This window comes from Chironomus tepperi, unplaced genomic scaffold (assembly GCF_022539635.2).
Source record: "Chironomus tepperi strain 1889 unplaced genomic scaffold, CSIRO-AGI_Ctep_v1 contig_337, whole genome shotgun sequence".
Lineage (NCBI taxonomy): Eukaryota > Metazoa > Arthropoda > Insecta > Diptera > Chironomidae > Chironomus > Chironomus tepperi.
Window position 1 is genome coordinate 4,156,375 of NW_027226459.1, and position 19,306 is coordinate 4,175,680.

Consider the following 19,306-nt stretch of genomic DNA (forward strand, 5'->3'; position numbering starts at 1 on the left):
GAGTTCCTTTCCTCTCTTCTCTTTTTCCCCATTTTCTCATGTCATGATATTGACGATAGTCAAAAAAGGAACGAAAGAGACACAAAAAAACATATGGAATTCCTCAACTGATGATCAGTACAATATTTCATTATCGTCGGCGAAAAAAATGTGTTGTTGATGGAGGATAGAAGACGAAAAATAAATTTGATGAAGATGAGAGGGAAAATGTGTAGCAGTAGATCATCAAACTTTTATTCGAGGGATGTCAACAATTTTGATATTTTCTCACGTGTGTTTGTGAGTTTGTTCTCATATGGTGAATGTCAGATTGAAACTGATTTGAGTACTCAGTTTTGAATATAACAAGCTTGAGAAAGATGTAGTCACACAAAGATCCGATGTAATTAATTGACATTGAGCAGAGACTCTAACCAGAAGTATTTTTCTTTTTGAATTAATTACTTACTGGAACTTCGAAGGATGGAGCTGTTTTAAAACATTCCCTAAGCACGGCAATGAGCCCTAGTAGCCAAAGAAGTAAGTAAGCATTTTCTGGAACCATACTACGACTAAGAGCCTAGGTTGCTACAAAAGGCTTTCCATCTGGCTATATTGCTGGCCGTATCATAAAGCTTGTACAAATTCTCAGTTTAGACATCCAACTGGCATTCCTTCATTACCGTCCTACCCCATGTTGAGCACTACGACACATTTTCCCTTGTGGATGCTAATCAACGTCGGTATAACAAGCTTGTGTCTCTCCTCAGCTACAACACTATTCCGCTTTCGAAGTGTGTGACCTATCCAGCCATATTTACGCTTGAGTATTACTCGATTGATGTCTTCCTGACTAGCTCTTCTCAAGAGAACTTGATTCGGTGGCCATTTCGCAGGAACCCCAGTCTTCCAGTGTCTGAGAATCCTTCTATAGCAACTATTTACAAAAATCTCTTTTTTACTGCAAAGTTCGAAGTCTTTTCGGATTTTGTATGGATGTCACCAAATGCTTGAGATGTTTTTAAGCACTATAGTGTAAATATGCTCTCTAATTTTGAATAAATCTTGATAAGCTAATTGATTATAATTTTTATCAAACTTTTATTTGACTAGATCTATAAACTAAATCTTTACTTTCCATCATAAAAAGGAATAAATGAAAAATTTATTAAGAATATGCGTTTAACTGAAGAAATAAATGGAATCGAGGACATTTTCGAGTTGAAAGTCACCCTTTCTAGGCACCATTGTGAGAACTCTGTTCAATTTTCGTCTTGTCATGTCTTCTACCGAGCCATCAGACAGCATTTGACTGGAGAAAATAAAGAAATTTATTAAATATTTGAAGACTTAATGTGAATACCTAATTACTTACTTTTTAGAAAAGCTATACTTTTTGACCATAAATTTAGATAAATCCTCTAAAAGTGGCTCACTATGCAAAGCTACAAACTGCTCACGACAAATTTTATTCATATCATATACGGAACAAGCATGGGTCCAATAACAATCGTGCACAGATGTAAAATTAATTCCCATTTTCTCGCAATGTACAGATGTAAGCATCATGTGACAGGAATCAAGCGAATGAATATAATTTGGTGGGAAAGCATTTTTCTGTTTTAATGCGTTTGGTGTTCTGCTCATGACATTATTCTCGTCAAGTTTCTTTCCAGTTTTTACCTTTCCGCGACTATAAGGCTGAACAATTGGAAGCCCTAAAGGTGTTACCCATTCAACATTTTCATTACATACGGTCGAAATTAAACGTGCACAGTCCACAAACCAATCTTGAATCTCACGTGTACTACAGAACATTTCACGAATCGAATCAAAGGTTTTTGTTGCCAAAAATGTTGATGCTGACCATACATAGTCTTTGGGGAAGTCATCAATGTCTTTTAGCTGCTTGGCAATCTGTAATCGAGCTCCATACTTTGTAACACCATAAACTGTTGTCATGACGGTTTGTTTGATGACCTTTCTGGCAATAAAATTGCGTAAAACTTTCGCTACTTGCACATTATTGTCTTCCTCCTTTTGACGAGCTTGTTCCACTAACTGTGCAACATCACTATATACATCTTGTGGACGTTCACTTGGCATTAAATTTACACTCTGTGCACCTAATGTATCTCGTCCTAAAGCTGCATAATGTTGTAATCCATTACATGATCCATCTTGATGCACTGGAATGCAACTTTCATAGTTTTCAGGATCACCAGATCTTATTGCTTTTGTTACTTCCTTACAAACAGCCAGTGTTTGCCATGGTTCATCACTTTTTGTCCACCAACGACGTCCATCAAGTGGATTATCAGCAGAATCCATAATTTCATCAATTATTTCCTCAGCATAAAGTAATCGTTCTCTAACTGAATCTCTTTTCTTTAATCCTGTTAAATTAATGCAATGAAGTTTAAGCCATGACAGTCCATCAATTCCTAGCTTCTTTTTCTGATGAAACATCAGCAATGAACGTCCTAAATCAGCACCAAGATGACTCAAATGAGGCGGAATCGAATATAGACGACCACGAAAATCAAGATTTTGTGGCAACCAAAAAACTCTGTCTCGATAGTGATTCGCAAGTGACAATTTGTAATGAGCATCGCACCATAATGAATACATTTCTGATTGTTTCTTCCTGTGGGTTAGTTTCTCTCGGAAGTACCTGTTGGAATGAAATAACATTGTTAATCTATGCCAATATGGTTCTTAAATTATAACGGTAATAAAATATTTGAAAATTTAACGGTTCAAAAATTGATTTTAAATTTCAAAAATTTTTCTGACCGTTAGAAATTTAAATTTCTTAAAACCGTTATTCATACCTAAATTTGTCGAAGTTTGAAAGGCTTCCATCATTAACTGGTGCTAACGGTGGAGCTAAATTCTCCGGTGTTTCCGGTATATCCAATTTATCATCACCGCCTTTATTAAACACACTAATGACTAAATCCAACATTTCAGTATTAATTCTCCAAGCTACACTTTGTTGCTGATTTAATGCATCAAATATTGGATATAAATTTTGAACTGGAGCTTCATCAACCATTTCTAATTGCTGATAACTGTTTGGTGGTAATCGAAGAAAGTCAGAATGAGCTACAAGATATCCACCATTTTTAGGCGTCCAATAAGGTTGCGGTGGACATACCATTGGAACTAAATTCACATCAAATGTCAGTGTTTCTTGCTGTGAGCCTCTATATAATTTCATAAGCATTGGATGTGGCTTAAGCTCTTCCTTAACATTCTTCGCTTGATGTCTAAACAATGTGAAAAATGCTGGAATTAAATTTTCCGACTGGAGCTTGCCAGTTCTAAGGAAATTTGGATCCAATTTAAGGTCACGAATGAGAATATTGTAAAGGAACTTTCCGACGCCAATTTTAGCACCAATTGGCCATAGTTGATGATGGAAATCCATACTAGCACCTTCATCCTTTAAATGATACACAATTCGTTGCCAACATTGTCTTGAATTGTCACTAGAATTTCCAGCAGCTATAACATCACAGTAATTACCAAAAACTTCACCAGTTTTTTGTAGCACGCCAAGCTTCATCTTTTGCTCGATATGGAAGCGCATTTCAACCTTTTCACCTAAACTACGATAAAGTTGTGACAGGTACGGACTATAAGTCTCGGATCCTTCAGTTAGTCGACGAATCTCATTCAACAGTATGTCCGCATACTGCTCAACCTCTAATGTCCTTAAATATGGCAATAAATTTTGATTTCCACGAAGTCTCAGTTCCTCCATTCTTAAAACATTAAAGTCACGATTAAAGCTTGATATAATACATTCCCGCCACTTTTTATGCAGCTCATTAAGCTTCTCACGGTAGCTTAGAACTTTTGGTGTTGGGTCTGGATATTTTAAAATTGATTTTATTGTGATTTCACCATTTAATTCATTCAGGAGCTGTTCACGTCCCCATTTCTCTAATTCATCACGAGTAAATCCTTTCTTATTCTCCATGATTTCAGATCCAGGAAGCTTAACATGTAGATTCTTTATTGGATCATATTCTATTGGTTGGACTTGCTCATTTAATGCATTAACTAAGTGATTATTGTATAAAAGTTCAGGTTTTGTATATTCAGGCATAAAGTCAGGATCTACTCGTCGAATTGCATGTCGAACCATTTCTCGTTGATCTTTAACGAAAATTGTCTTGTCCATGATGTCTTTTGCTGATATTTTATGATAAGCAGCATCATCCAATACTTTTTGGATGTTATGATCTAGATCCTCAAAATTTTCAATCTTATTCTTAGCAAATGATGTGTCATTATGTGATAAACGTCCAAGACAGTCAAGTAATGTTGCGAAAGTTTGTTCATTTGGCTTTAAATGATCTTCCTTAATGATTCCCATAATTTCCTTTAATTTTAGGTAATTCTCCTTCTCGGAATATCCACGCATTAGCAGATTATAGACAGTCACATCAGTTATCTTAATTCCATACATTCCAGCCTTTTTACATCTCCATCGATATCTTATAATTGAAAGATATCCACGATTTACCATTCCATTTTGGACACAACAATCTATAAAGGCACGCAACGATATCGCCAAGGACTTTTGTTTCATTCTTAACTCTACGTCAATCATTTTTGATCCACCTGTGCCTTGAAAGCGAGTTTTAAGCTTTGGGATTTTTTCAGGTATAATTTCTGGGATGATTTCGTGATGTTCTTCGTCTTCAATTAGTTCCTCTGCAGCTGCTTCTTCCTCAATTGCTTCAGTCGCTTCCAAAACTCCCTCATGTGATATTTCTGTATTTGTATTATCTCTATATGCATTGTAACTGTCAATTATTTCCTTTAACTTATCTGATGTTAATTTTAATTCATTAATATTGTCACCGACAAAGACTATTGGAAGATGATTTTGGGCATCACTGGATTCTAGATTAACTAATTGTGATAAATTGTTACTTTTTGTGCTGGATTCTAATGACTGACTCGCTCCCTCAATAAAATTTGATAATTTTTTTGCCTTGAGATTTTGCACGAGTGTAGTCGTTTCCTTCGTTGAATTGCTTGTGACTAAAATTAAACTTTTTTTAGATCTAGAAATTGCACCAAAAACTTTTTTCCTCAGACACTCACCTTGTAACAGTTCTGTGTACTTCTTCCTTCTCTTTTTCTTTTTGACCATTTTTTTGAGTAATTCGGCATTAATAATACTACTGGATGATACAGCTTGCTGCACTTTTGGCTTATCTAAAGAACCGGAAAGTTGTGAAATTAAAAATTAATATTTGTCATTAACAACTGTTGTCAACCGGCTAATTTGACATAAAATTGACTTAGAATAAATAATGCGTAGTATAGTGACCTATAAAACTTACCAGTTAAGGCTAGAAGACGATTTTTATGATTAAGTAATGTGTGAAAATTTTGCGTAGTACTTTCAATCCAATTTCCTCGGTTTATCAATAACCGTACGTTCTGTGAACTATTGTAACCCAACAAGCGGTACATTTTGCTTGTTATTCCTTAGTCAAATCATTAAATCGATCCGTTTAAATACATTAAATCACAATAAATATCAAAACTTTAAAATGTGCTTGTGAAGAGAAAAATGTTTTTGTTTTTGTCCTTGTCAGAGTTGTTGATCTAGTAATGCATTGAGATTTGTGGGGTGTCGTTTGACTGCTTTTCTTGCCAGAAAATTTTGTCTGGTTGTGCAAAATCATTTATAGTTGTCATAGCTGTAATTTGATGTCTGGAAAATCTGTAATTATTGAATAAAAACGTTTTTTTGAGATTTTGAATGACCTTCTCTGTATATTTTGTTGTGATTCGTTTAAATTTTAAAAAGCCGTTATCATAAACAACAATTAATTAATAATATCCAATGTCACGTGTTGCATTCTATTTAACTAACAATATATTGAAAAATTAACATGACTTTAGACTATAATTCACAAAGTATATCCTTTAATTCGATTAAAACTTAATTTTTAACATCAAATCTGAGATGACCAAATTTGTTTACAAAAACTTAATTGTCTATTTTTATCACATTTTTCTTAATTAATCCATTTCTTTTTCGATAGTTCATGTAGGATTTAGGCTGTGGGAATATCCTCTGCCTTCTCATTTGTTTAATCTTCCGTCTTAGACTTCCAGCATTCTTTTGGAGATTCATTTGATGTTTGACATAATTCACATTCGCAAATTTACTCTCTTTCTTCTGTTCCAGTCTTTCTTTAAGTAATGTCTTGCCGATGGTCTCGTGAGTTTTCCGTAGGACATCCATATATTCAGAAATCACAGCTTCATTCTTTGATATTGCGGGTAAATTTTTGTCAATTTTATGATTTACTACTTTTGGCTGCTTTTGCTCCTTGACTTGCTTTGCATTTTCTGCGAATGCCTTTGCCCTTTCCTTTATTGCCTCTAAAAATATCAGAAATTAGTCTAAAGTTGTGAAATATTAATTAAATTAATGATTTTGTTACTCACTAAAATCCATGTTTACAAACAAAATAAAATCTGTCATCTCGGGAACATAACGGTTCAATAATATTCAAATTTTACAGACACATACACATGTACATATATTTTACAGGCACACAAACACATTCACAGTTTTACTTCTATAAGTTTCTTTAGCTGATTCTCTGATCAGTCGCATTTAATAAGAATTTTAAATCGCTACCAATTTTCGCTAAGCCAGTAATTAATTAAGAATCATTGAAAGTAAGTAGAACTACAGTGTAAACATAATTATAGTATAAAATACGTAGTAAATTCAGTAGAAATTAAAATAGAAAAAAATACAAAAAATTTTTCATGAAAAAATGTGCTGTTTTGAAAAAGTTAAAATTTCGAGAAATTTCGCTATAATTAAAACAAAAGTCGGGTTAATTCAAGTTCATTTCCGTCATCAAAATCAATTTAAGCACATCAGTTGCCAAAAATTGAAGTTTATTGACGAGAAAAAAGCTTTTTGCAATTTGTTGCGTAATCAACTGGATCATGACAGAAAAAGCCGCTGATGATTATGTGTGAAGGTGTAAATTTTTGATTAGAGCTATTATCCCTTCATGTCATACATGGAGACAGCTATAATATTCGGTCAATAACCTGTTAAATTTGTTATAAACTATCAAAAATCTTGTCAGGAGGCTCGATCGTTGCGCAAAACCCAAAAATCGATTTTTTTTCACTTAAACGCCATTATGTATGGGGAGCATCTAGGAGTAATGAGACATGAGAGCCTCATATATCCCAGTTTTTCCATGCTATTTCCTTTTAACATGCAATCGATTTAAGAAATGGGAAAAAGTTTAAGAACATTAATTATTATGACGTAACAAGCCTGCAATATAGTAGAAAAACTATTCTAAATATTCATACAGTCAGTCACACACAGCAGGAGTAAATGTAGTAGTCGTCATGAATCGTTCCACTCATATCTACCGTATATTTTTTTCATTTCTTTTATCAGTGGAGGTCTAAAAAGACAAATTTACTCAGCCTTTTTACGCCGATTCTTGATGTATTAGTGATCTCGATTTGGCTGTTTACTATACAACTTATCATACCTATCGTTAATTTCCTATTTCTATTTAATAAATCAATCGATTATATCATCAATTTGCTATTTTTTGCCAAAAAGTCCGAAAAACAACTTTTCACGGTCAAATTGTTACACAAAACCCTTTTTAGTTCCTTATTATCAACAGGGACAAATTTTTCTTCATTTTCCCAATAAAATGACGTCTGTAACTTTTATGTGTGATGACGATTTCACATAATATACTTTTTACTTACGTTTTGCACGTCTCGCACATAAACGCAGAACAAGAAGAATGTTTAAAAATATTCTCTTCTATTCGCTCTTAACAAACGTATAGACGAGAAAAATTGATGTCTAAGGCTTTATTGAAAAATCAACAGTATTGTATGAATATTTGCACTTGAGTTAGTGCTTTGATTGACTTTATTGAGAGGATTTTTTTTTTCATGGGGTTGGGAGAGTCAGATGATTTCTTTTAATTAACAGACATAGGAACCGCATTTTGTATGGATTCATAGCTGGTAGCTTTGGTTTTAGTCCAAAAATAGAGCATTTATAGGGTTATTACATAGATGTTACATCATTGCTATATTTCATATAATCCAGTTCTTTTTCTAAGGAAGAAAATTTAAAACGATATCCTTTTCATGTTGTTGCTAGTTCTTGCATAATATGTAGCACATGGTGTAAGATTTTGTATGGAAAAATTAAATATAAAGACATAGTATTCTAACCGAGCGGCACAAATGACTGTGTCTGATAGTATTCTACCCGAGCTGATGGCTCCTTTTGGCTTCCAAATTGCTACCAAGAAAAGCAAGGTGTAAGCACTTTCCACACCCGAACTGCTGGCTCTTGGTGGCTTCCAAATGGCTACCCAGAGAAGTAGGGTATAAGCACTATCACGTCTTGCCGTCAGTACCGCGTCTTAGTGATTATTGTAGGTTTCGTCAAAAATTGCAGGTTTGCAAGATTGGACGAATTAAAAGGTCCAGCTGAAAATTGCAGACCTAAGGTCTTTGACCGAACCTTATTATATTGTGCTCTTCGGGTTCCATCTGGATCCTTCTTTTCATATGTCGCCCGGAAAATATTAATGTTCAATTTATCAAAACTGTCCCAAAAGGCATCATGAGTTGTCTATTTTGTGGAAAACAGGAATTAAAATACGCAATAAGTAATTAGTTTATTACTGTTTGTGTATTTGTCGCTTTGTCATTATCGGATACGAGTTGAAATTATGTTAAGATAACGCCACCAAAATTATTAGGGATTATTAAATTTGATGTGATAAGCAGTCAAAGTGTGTAGATAGTTAAAATAAATTGAAAGTTAGATTAATTAACCCAAATTTGGCCATCGATATGTCATTTACACCTGGGAAATTAAGGAGCTGTTAACTTATTAGAATGAGATTAATGAAATTATAGATCATGTTGCTATGTTGTGGACACACCCATCTAAGCAACTAAATCTTACCCCACTTACATAACCTATATCCATTTTAAAGTCACACTTTCATGTTCAATCCATTCCTAGTTATGTAATCGTTCGATAAATTCAAGATTAACCATATGCTGTGTGACAAAAAATAGCAATACACGCACGCTATCGCTTTCAATTTTTATTGCTAACTAGTAACACATATGAGTCATGCACAATGTTCTAATTATATATCAAGTTACCTTCAGATAATAATGGGTCATTCATCTGTGATGTTTGGCATTGAAGGGGGTATTTTGTAGCAGGGAGGTCGATAAAGTGTCATTTTTCAAGTTCCTGGTATATTCCTGCTGGGGGTCCTCGATTTGAATAATTCAGAAATTTTTCAGCCATTTAATTCTACTTACTTGTTAAATAACAATGACATATTAGTTGGGAAGACCTTTAAGTGACTCGTCGATCTGACTCGGTGGCTAACTAGACGTCAAGAACACCGCTGGCGACCAAGGCTTAATTTTATTAAATATCAATGATATATTATTCAATTCAAGGACCCCCAAAACTATATTGAACTCAAATGACCTTTAAGTGACTATTTACATTAAATATTCTCAAGAAAATTTCCATCAACTTGAGGAATGTTCAGTTAGTTCTTCCAAAAATATAAAGAAGAATAAGGCACATTAAGCACACATGTTGTGCAATATCGAGTCTGTCATATACACAGTGTGTATATAGAACGAGCTAATTATGAAAGACTATTGTGCATGAGTATAAATGGGAAGAAGAGAAATGAACAATAATAACTGTGCATGTATAGAATATAGGAAATCGAAGAAAATTAAAATTAATAAATTAAGCAATAATTTGACCGATTCCTCCTTGATTGTCCACTGAACCAGCTGATTACAAAAGGTTTAGAGTCAGAATAACAAAAACAAAATTACAAAATAGCCAAAAATGTTTATTTTAGTACTTTCAAGTCGGCACACGTGTTGTAAGCAATAAATAGATTTAATATTTCGCTTAGTGTCTATTTTCGTACCTGAAAAAAAAATAAATAATATTCAGTTCCGCATTTGATTATTAATTTTCATTTCATTCTTATAGGATGGCTCCACCAGCATACTCAGATTTGGGAAAGAACGCTCGTGATGTCTTTGGCAAGGGATATCACTTTGGCTTGTGGAAGTTGGATGTGAAGACAAAGACAAGCAGCGGTGTTGAATTTACCACATCAGGAAATTCAAATCAAGACAATGGAAAGGTTTCCGGTTCATTGGAGACCAAGTACAAGCTCAAGGAACATGGACTTACATTCTCCGAGAAGTGGAACACAGACAACACTTTGACATCAGAAGTTTCAGTTGAGGATCAACTTGTCAAGGGTCTTAAATTGAGCTTCGATGGCTCATTTGCACCACAAACTGGGTAAACCTTTAATTCCTTCATATCTCCTTACTATCTACTACTTTCAATTATTGGCTTTGGACGAGAAATTCCATTTTCCTTAATTAATCCATAATTAAAATAACCATAAGACATTCCGTAGCTTAACAGTTCCTCGTCACGTCTCATGCCGCTATAAAGGACGAATTTTTAAACAATATCCTTATTCAATTTATTTCTCGTACAAATGTAGAAGCAAGACTGGACGCTTCAAGACATCATACGCCCACGAACGTGTCCGATTGGACGGTGACGTTAATGTTGACTTGGCTGGTCCATTGATCAATGCATCAGCTGTTGTTGACTACCAAGGATGGTTAGCTGGTTACCAATTGGCATTTGATACACAAAAGAGCAAGCTTACTGCTAACAACTTTGCACTTGGCTACATCACCGGTGACTTTGTTCTCCACACAAATGTGTAAGTATCGATATGAGGATGAATGTCCGTCGTAATTGAGGATGATTTGCTATAAAAAAATCATTGAATTTTATAGCAACTTTTCATTCACAAAATTGCTCAATTATGACGTCATAAACTTCCTTCTTGTTTGTATAATCACCATCACGTGATATTATTTACTCTACATTTTATTCTTTTTCTAATTTTAGCAACGACGGCCGTGAATTTGGCGGTAGCATTTATCAACGTTGCAGCGATCGTCTTGAAACTGGCGTCCAATTATCATGGACATCAGGCACAAATGCAACCAAATTCAGTATTGGTACAAAGTATGACTTGGACAAAGAATCATCAGTCCGCGCCAAGGTTAACAACTCAAGCCAAATTGGATTGGCCTATCAACAAAGATTACGCGATGGTAAGGATGGATTATTGTTTTTTGTGGGTAGAGTTAGGGACAGCTGGAGTGGAAAATTTATTTTGCAAAATTGCCATTTATCTGCTTTACTGATAATTTTCCACTTCAGTTATCGCATAATTAAGTTAGTGGATGGAAACAGCAACGATTGTTGCAAGGAATATCTTAAACTACAAATTAATCCTAGGATTTATTTTAATCTGACAATTAATCCTAAGATTTAATTTAACCCAATTGGATCTTTTGGACATTTAAGGCACATAACTAACCAATTCCTCTCAATTCTCATTGCAGGTATCACCTTATCATTGTCAACTTTAATCGAAGGCAAGAATTTCAATGCTGGCGGCCACAAAGTCGGTATTGCACTTGAACTTGAAGCTTAAGTCAGCACTTAATCGAGAAGAATAAAGTAATAATAATACAAGAAAGTAATAAACATTGCCGCATTGTTGTTCAAAAGCGATTTAAGATGAATAAAGTAAAATTAAACTAAAAAAAATAATGTGGAACCGACATAAACTATAAAAATATTAAAAAAAGTAACTAATAGTAAAATGCGACGTTAAATCTATCAAATAAACACAATGAATTCCTTACTAAGATCCTCAACAAATTAAGAAAAATTGAAAGAAGTTCCCCTTCTGTTTTAAGAATCATATTTCTTGTCAGGAGCAAAACTAAATAACGTGTATCAAGCTATAGGCATGTATGTTAGACAGTTTCAGTAAAATGAGACATCAATAAAGGCTTTAAAATTTTTGTTCCATCAAATTTTCTTTGCTTCCAATAGACATTTCTGATTTTTTTCTTTATTTTGTGATCTTTTCGACAATTTCTTTAAATACAGTTGAGGTTGTACAGTCAGGAATTTCACTTATTACAGCTTTTCCAGTTCCAGCAAGTACGCCAACTCTTGGATCTATTGGTAATGTTCCTAAAAGTGGTGCTTTGATCAGTTCCGCTAATGATTGTCCACCGCCTGATGAGAAGATGTTTGTGCATTCACGGCAATTTGGGCAGACAAATCCACTCATGTTCTCGACTATGCCAATTATTGGAATGTTTGTTTTGCGGCAGAATGTTACTTCCTTTCGTACATCTTCTAGTGCTACTTCTTGTGGAGTTGTCACAATTACTGCTCCATCACATTTCACTTCCCGCATGCATTCCATTACTGTTATGTGCTCATCGGATGTTCCTGAAATTGATTTCACAAGATTAAGTAACTATAGAACCATTCTCTGGATCACAATACACTAAGTTCACATCCATCATGTACATCCAGTCAATAACTTACCTGGAGGTGTGTCAATTATTAAATAATCTAAATCCTCCCAATGTACATCTGTCAAAAACTGTCTAATCATTGCAGTCTTCTTTGGTCCACGCCAAATCACAGCATCGTTTCTGTTTTTGAGTAGAAATCCAATGGACATGACGGCTAACGATTTTGATGAATCAGTATAAATTGGAACCCAGCCTTCTGATGATTGATGGACATCTTTTCCTTCAAGATTCAGTAAATAGGGCACACTTGGACCACATAAATCGACATCCAGTAAACCGACCTGAAGTGTTTAAGTGGATATGATTAGAATGTTCAGGAACAGAATTGATAAGTTATATTTCGTACCTTAAATCCACTTTCCTTTAATGTCAGTGCTAATTGAGTTGAGACTGTAGACTTACCGACACCTCCTTTGCCTGAGAGCACGAGAATTACATGTTTAACGTGATCTAACATAGTAAACTTAATTAAATTGTTTATTGTGAAATGATACCGTGTAACCTGTACAAAAATCTTTCAACGACCTCTTTAATTTCAAAATAGCCGTATTTTCATGGATACGAATAATTATAGCAAGCATTTTGTCCTTAAACAATAAGCCAGAGCAGAGCAGAGGATGTATAGCACTAGAATAAATTAAGGAAAGACACTGTTAATTACTTTAAACTGCTCACATTGCTGTTTGAATGAGTTTAAAATTATCTGAAAAATCATCGATTCATCATTGACAAAGGATAATTTAAATTGAAAAAAGTCGTTATATATTTGTTGATTTGTTGACATTTAATTGTGAAAATAAAAAAATTAATTTTAATAAGTTCCAATACATCCTCAAATATTCGCTTTATGCACATCAAATAAGTAAGCATTGTCTAATCATAGTTATGTTTTACAGCACAAGCAATTGATCCCCTATTTGTAAGAAAACAAAGAGTTTTCTTTTAACAAATATCGGACTCAATTTACTATAATTCAGTGACTAATAATAGTTAAAGCACATTGTACAAGCTTACTACATTCTGTTCGACACTAATCATTCTTAATTATCATCGATTAATATGAATAATTGAGTTTAAAACCAAAAAACAAATTTGTGCAAAAAAATTGCTAAAATTAAAGCTTTTGTGTTATCAAAAATCTCATTTTTGAGTGCTGCTTAGTGCGTAATTTATTTTTATTAAGTATGGACTCACCGTCAAGAAATCCACTTTTGCAAAATCAGCAGGACGAAATATCCAGCGAAGATGAATCTCAAGAAAGTCTGCAGGCAACAATCCTTGAAAACAATACTTATATTGCAACATCTGCGCGATCATCACAACCAGCAATCAAAGAACGACGGCCAAGTGCAGCTCCTGTAGATACATACAATATTTCGTTCTTAATCTTTTATTTATTGGGAATGTGAGTAGTTATTATTTCTTTGGTAGTGATTGTCCGGATGTTATGGCTTTTTGATGGAATTACTTGGATTAATTAGCTAGAATTGGTCATATGGACGCAGTTATAGACGTATTCAATAGATCTCTTTGCCTAATTAAAGATGAATTATTGTCTTCTGGATCTCAAAAGATCCAGAAAAAATTCATTATTAGGAACAACAAAATTAATTGATCTACGTCTATTTCTTTGTCATTTTCGCGTCAAACACAAAGGCTTTGACCTAAATTAAAATTTGGAAATTGTTTACTTTTATACGTAATATATTGAGATCCAGTGATACCGTTAAGCACTTAAACATTCAGACTCAGTTTGCCAACATCCCTCAAAGACATCCAGCAACATAAGGAACTAATGAAATTTCTAATTTAGGGTAACGCTGCTACCTTGGAACTTCTTCATCACAGCAGAAGAGTATTGGCAGTACAAATTTAGGAATTTAACAAGCAATGACTCGAGCATTTTGACACCACGACAAATAGAGTTTCAGCCTGACATAGCAATATGCTCAAGTATACCAACGACAATATTTCTAGTTTTGAATGCATTCTTCAGTCATAAGTAAGTCAATGTCTATGATTCATAGATAATATCACATGATATAGAACCCGCATGATTTATTCTAATTTCCTTTCTTTACAGAATTTCATTGAAGTTACGTATGGTTGGATCAATGGTGATAGTCCTAATTCTATTCCTTATAACTACCATGTTTGTAAAAATCAACACCGATGACTATCAAGACTACTTTTTCGAATTTACGTTGACGACCGTCTTTGTGATTAACATATTTAGTGCCATTTTATCAGGTGGACTATTTGGAATAGCTGGCATGTTCTCAAGTCGATATATAACAGCAGTTATTGGTGGACAGGCATTAGGTGGAATATTTACAGCACTTGCTGAAGTTATTTCCATAACATTTGCAACAGATCCAATTGTCAGCGCATTCATCTATTTCCTTGTCGGCACAGTGATTCTTGTATCCGCCATATTCTTATACATTTATATGTCAAAGACGCTGTTCTTTAAGTTTCATATAAATCAATCGCACATAAAAGCTAATACATTCTCGATAAACAATGAAACGGGTACGAGTGAGATAACAGCAACAACAATAGCAAGTGTAAATAGGAATTATTTACAGCCTGATTGGAAGAAGATTTGTGGAAAAATTTGGATGCATGGTTCTGCTGTTTGGCTTTGTGCGGTCACGACATTGAGTGTATTTCCAGCGATAACAGTTCTCGTTAAATCTGTTGACTATGGACATGGATATAAATGGAATGACGTGTACTTTTTGCCTGTTATTAATTATTTAGTATTTAATACTGGCGACTATTTGGGAAGAATTATATCAGGATGGGTGAAATGGCCAAATAATAATCCAAAACTTGTTACTCTATTGACTGTTCTTCGTATTGCTTTTGTTCCTGCCCTATTGTTATGTAATATCACACAAAAACATCCACTTCCAATTCTCTTTCATTCGGATGAAATATTCATTGCATTGATGATCGGATTTGCATTTACAAATGGATATATTGCGAATATCAGCTGTATCTTTGCACCAGCGTAAGTTATACTTATTTTTTAAATTTTATAGAGAGTAACGTATTTTAAAATTTTGAAATTTATGCAGAAAAACAATAAGTTCAAAATTTGAAAAGCTTTTTTAACGTAATTTCAAAATTTGAATAGACAATTTTAACGAAAAGTTCAAAATTTTAACTGAAAATTTTAAATATTTAAAAACCGTTAATTCTAATTCCCTAAATTCTCATACTCGTACTTTCCATAAAACTACAAACATATCATTAATTACTCTATTCTAATTGCTTTATTTATCTAATCTCAACAGCGTCGTCGAGGAACATGAAAAGGAAATGACGTCAAGCATGATGGCAGCATTTATCGGTTTGGGCCTTACAGTTGGATCGGCAATAAGCTTTGTGCTCATTCAATTTGTGTCTTAAAATATTTATTGACATGAGGATCTGATAGGAATTGATATATTTACATTGACATAAATCACACATTGAATAGTGAAGATGAAATTGGACCAAATTATTTTTTAGTTATGCTGGTTGCTTTATGCTTAGAATTATGAAATTTTTTTATAGATAGTTTAATTATTTGCCTTTTTGTTACCCTAGGGAAGGGACAGATTCAGCTTGAAATTCACACTTTGTTAGTTATGTGCATGTCGACATGATATTATGAATATTATTGACATATTCAGTGATAAGGAACGAATTAATTGATTTGACTGCTATCTGACAAAAACAGAATTTATTGCATCATTTTAAGATCAACAGCACTTAGTGATGAAATACCCAAAAATGTTCAGAATAGAATCTGATTAGTCATTCTCAGCACATTTAAGCATGAAAGTCGAAAATAAATGAGAAAATGGACATAACAACAATTGTGTGAATTCTAAGCTGAATTTAAGCTTCTAATTAAATGTGATTTAATGACTGACATTATTATCTCAAAAAAATAATATTTTGAGTACCTTTCTAATTAATATAATTTCTTAGTTTGACAACTTAAATGTATATTATTTGTACGGATGTGAATCTATGCGGAAACAGCTGAGTTTTCTGCAATTCTAGTTTTGCTATGAGTCATAGCATAATGAAAATTTGATCTTGTGTTGCTAAGTTCGAGCAGATTTTGTAATTAGTGCTTAAATGCTTATAAACTAAGTAAGACACAAAATCTGCTGCCAAATTGGATTTAGTTGGTTCAACAAGCCTTACTTCCTCATACATTCATATCCACTATTATCTAAATATTTAAGGGATGTCCTCAGTTCTTGACTTTTGGTGCAGTCGATTGACAAAACATTCATTGATACTATAGACAGACATAGTACAAATAGAACTAAATTATTAGACAACAAAGTGACGAGTTTGCAGACTTATAAATTTTTTGGACTTTTTGACGATATTATGGACATCCCCATCAATCATATTTAGCCCCTAATTAGTTCAATATTAGGTTATTGGTCAACTTTTGATACATTTAATTTATTATTAAATTAAAATTTCGGAATAAATCTTATTCCAGTGATGATTAACGCATAATCAAACTTAAACTAACTTCCATTATTTAGTTCTAAAATGGAAGTTCTATAATTATTTGGATGAACTTTATTTCTCATCATATATTTTAGAACAAATGAAAAAATTTATAGAAAATCATAAAATCATAAGATGAACTTAATGAACGTTAATGACTTGTTAATAAGATTGTTATAAAATAACTCACAGTAAAATAGATAACGTCCATGCTGTATGTTATCTAAATTTAATTTTTCTAAAATACATACAAACAGGAACAATAATGAGAAAAGTAAAATAATTTAAGAACTTTTATGTTATTAGATGACATGACATCTAATGGATATTCATAATAATAATAATCCCGAGCGGTACAGTGCGTAGATTATGATCCAGTGCTTCTCAAACTATTTCGAGTTCTAAATGGCTCGACACAGGAAATCTGGTATTTAGTGTAAATTTGGTGTGATATCCTACTTTTAACTACACACAAGTGTGTCGCAAACATAGTTTGAGAAGGACTGGACTATACTGTCTATGGAAGGGTTCGAATTAGGATTAGAGTTGGCAATCGACTCTTTTTGTTGATAATTGATGATTTTGCATGTTTTGATAGCTAAAGTGACTGCAGATCGAGGAATATGACAGCTGCATACCAACTCTATCTGACAAGAACCTTCCCATCCTCACTAGACTCAAGACGTGCTAATAAGACAACCTTAACACCACCAATTGAGCAATTGCATACATCGCATTGTACCGCTCGGAAAATCAAATGTATAGAAAGACATAGATAGATATACAGACAAATAAATATGTGCAGACTATGAACAATAATCATGTAATTGCTTTTTAGTGTTATTACAGCGGTATTTCTCTAATTTTGTGGCGTGCTGAATTTCTTTTGCGAAATCAAGTCAAATGACTTTTTGTGCTTAAGAAATTTGAGTAAGCATGTCAATTGATGCGAGCTGAATTGGATCGAGATTGTGACATTTTTATGGTGGATTTGGATTAATCTTGAAATTCATTCCTGGTGACTAAACATCTAACAGACATCTCTAATTTGAGTATATCTACATCGTGCATGACTTTTTTAAAATTTCACCATAAAAATAGGTGAATGATCTCATTAACATTTATAGCACCATTCTCTGCATATTCTGAAATCTGAATACATAAAACATGATTAAGAAATTAGCACTTTGGTGGAAAAGCTAACATAAATTAATCGTAATTGGCTTTAAATTTAGTTTGTTGGAATTTAAGCAATTAAAGTAGATTAATTTGAATTTTGTTTGTTTTTTGGCGATTTCGGCTATGTTTAGTTGAGATCCAGTGATGAAAATAAGGCATTCTAATCGCAAACAGCACAGCTTGTAGGTTAGGATACTGCTAGGGTGTCGCCCTGTTAACTGTCAAACCTAAAGTTACTCTGACTGCCACTTGACGTCTGTGGACGAACAATTTAGAGACAGTAAAGAGATGGAGAGACAGCATTCTACTTTGTATTGACATTCTTACCACAGATCAGCATTAGACCCAATTTCAAAGCTCATCTCAGAAGACTAACTGATCACAATTGATCTGTACATCTATCGAAGTAAGTAAGTATGCAACTATAACATTTCAACAATTACATTTCTCTCCCAGATGTTACATGATCCAAAAAAGAAAATACCCATCGAGATAATTAAAAATCAATTTAACAGCATCAACGGCTACTTCAATTCAGATTACATCAATAATAATTTTGTACAAATCATTTCAGGTCAAATGCGGTAGGCATTATTCATGAAAAAAGCCTCAAAAAATTTCAGTAATCTAAGCCTCTAACTCAATTGTTTCATTCTTAGCCACCACATAATCTCCATTGTCTCAAGTCATTCAATCAATTTTCTGAGTTAATCACAAAATAAATATAACAGCATAAAATGAAGTGTTAAAATCAATTATTTATGCAATACAACTATTCTATTCATTCTAATGGACTGTAAATCATGCATTAGTTTGTGGAATAAGTAGTCAAATAATCGGCTTAAGTATTGAATTTGGCAGTGAGATGAGGTTAGGGAAAATTGTTGGTAATTTTGATGGGATTTGGGGATAAAATGTGGAATTATGCTTATTTGACCAAACTGTCTGCACGAATATAGCAATACTTCGATCTAGATAATCAACATCTGTTGTAACGTTCATTTGAGATTTGAATAATATTTATTGTACATAGTTGAAAGCCCCTTTTCGTACAAATGTTGAGTCTGTTTTT

The 19,306-nt window shown here is 33.5% G+C and overlaps 4 protein-coding genes across 4 annotated transcripts; 2 read left to right on the forward strand and 2 right to left on the reverse strand.

Moving 5' to 3' along the window:
- Positions 1-1,060: 1,060 nt before the first annotated feature.
- On the reverse strand, positions 1,061-5,600 carry PolrMT (mitochondrial RNA polymerase). The gene is made up of 5 exons (XM_070644310.1): positions 5,346-5,600; positions 5,104-5,217; positions 2,814-5,040; positions 1,355-2,653; positions 1,061-1,291 (listed from the first exon to the last, which is right to left on the reverse strand). Exons 1-5 carry the CDS (start codon positions 5,476-5,478, stop codon positions 1,162-1,164), a joined length of 3,903 nt encoding a protein of 1,300 aa, XP_070500411.1. The 5' UTR covers positions 5,479-5,600; the 3' UTR covers positions 1,061-1,161.
- Positions 5,601-6,546: 946 nt separating this feature from the next.
- On the forward strand, positions 6,547-12,012 carry LOC139093566 (voltage-dependent anion-selective channel-like). Its single transcript, XM_070644313.1, has 5 exons — positions 6,547-6,702; positions 10,079-10,399; positions 10,611-10,838; positions 11,030-11,238; positions 11,533-12,012. The coding sequence occupies exons 2-5, from the start codon at positions 10,080-10,082 to the stop codon at positions 11,622-11,624; spliced, it is 849 nt and encodes a 282-aa protein (XP_070500414.1). The 5' UTR covers positions 6,547-6,702; position 10,079; the 3' UTR covers positions 11,625-12,012.
- Positions 12,013-13,040, reverse strand: Nubp2 (NUBP iron-sulfur cluster assembly factor 2). Its single transcript, XM_070644314.1, has 3 exons — positions 12,875-13,040; positions 12,539-12,809; positions 12,013-12,439 (listed from the first exon to the last, which is right to left on the reverse strand). The coding sequence occupies exons 1-3, from the start codon at positions 12,983-12,985 to the stop codon at positions 12,051-12,053; spliced, it is 771 nt and encodes a 256-aa protein (XP_070500415.1). The 5' UTR covers positions 12,986-13,040; the 3' UTR covers positions 12,013-12,050.
- Positions 13,041-13,430: 390 nt separating this feature from the next.
- Positions 13,431-17,522, forward strand: Ent1 (Equilibrative nucleoside transporter 1). The gene is made up of 4 exons (XM_070644432.1): positions 13,431-13,933; positions 14,342-14,530; positions 14,612-15,544; positions 15,831-17,522. The coding sequence occupies exons 1-4, from the start codon at positions 13,713-13,715 to the stop codon at positions 15,943-15,945; spliced, it is 1,458 nt and encodes a 485-aa protein (XP_070500533.1). The 5' UTR covers positions 13,431-13,712; the 3' UTR covers positions 15,946-17,522.
- The last annotated feature ends 1,784 nt before the right edge of the window (positions 17,523-19,306 follow it).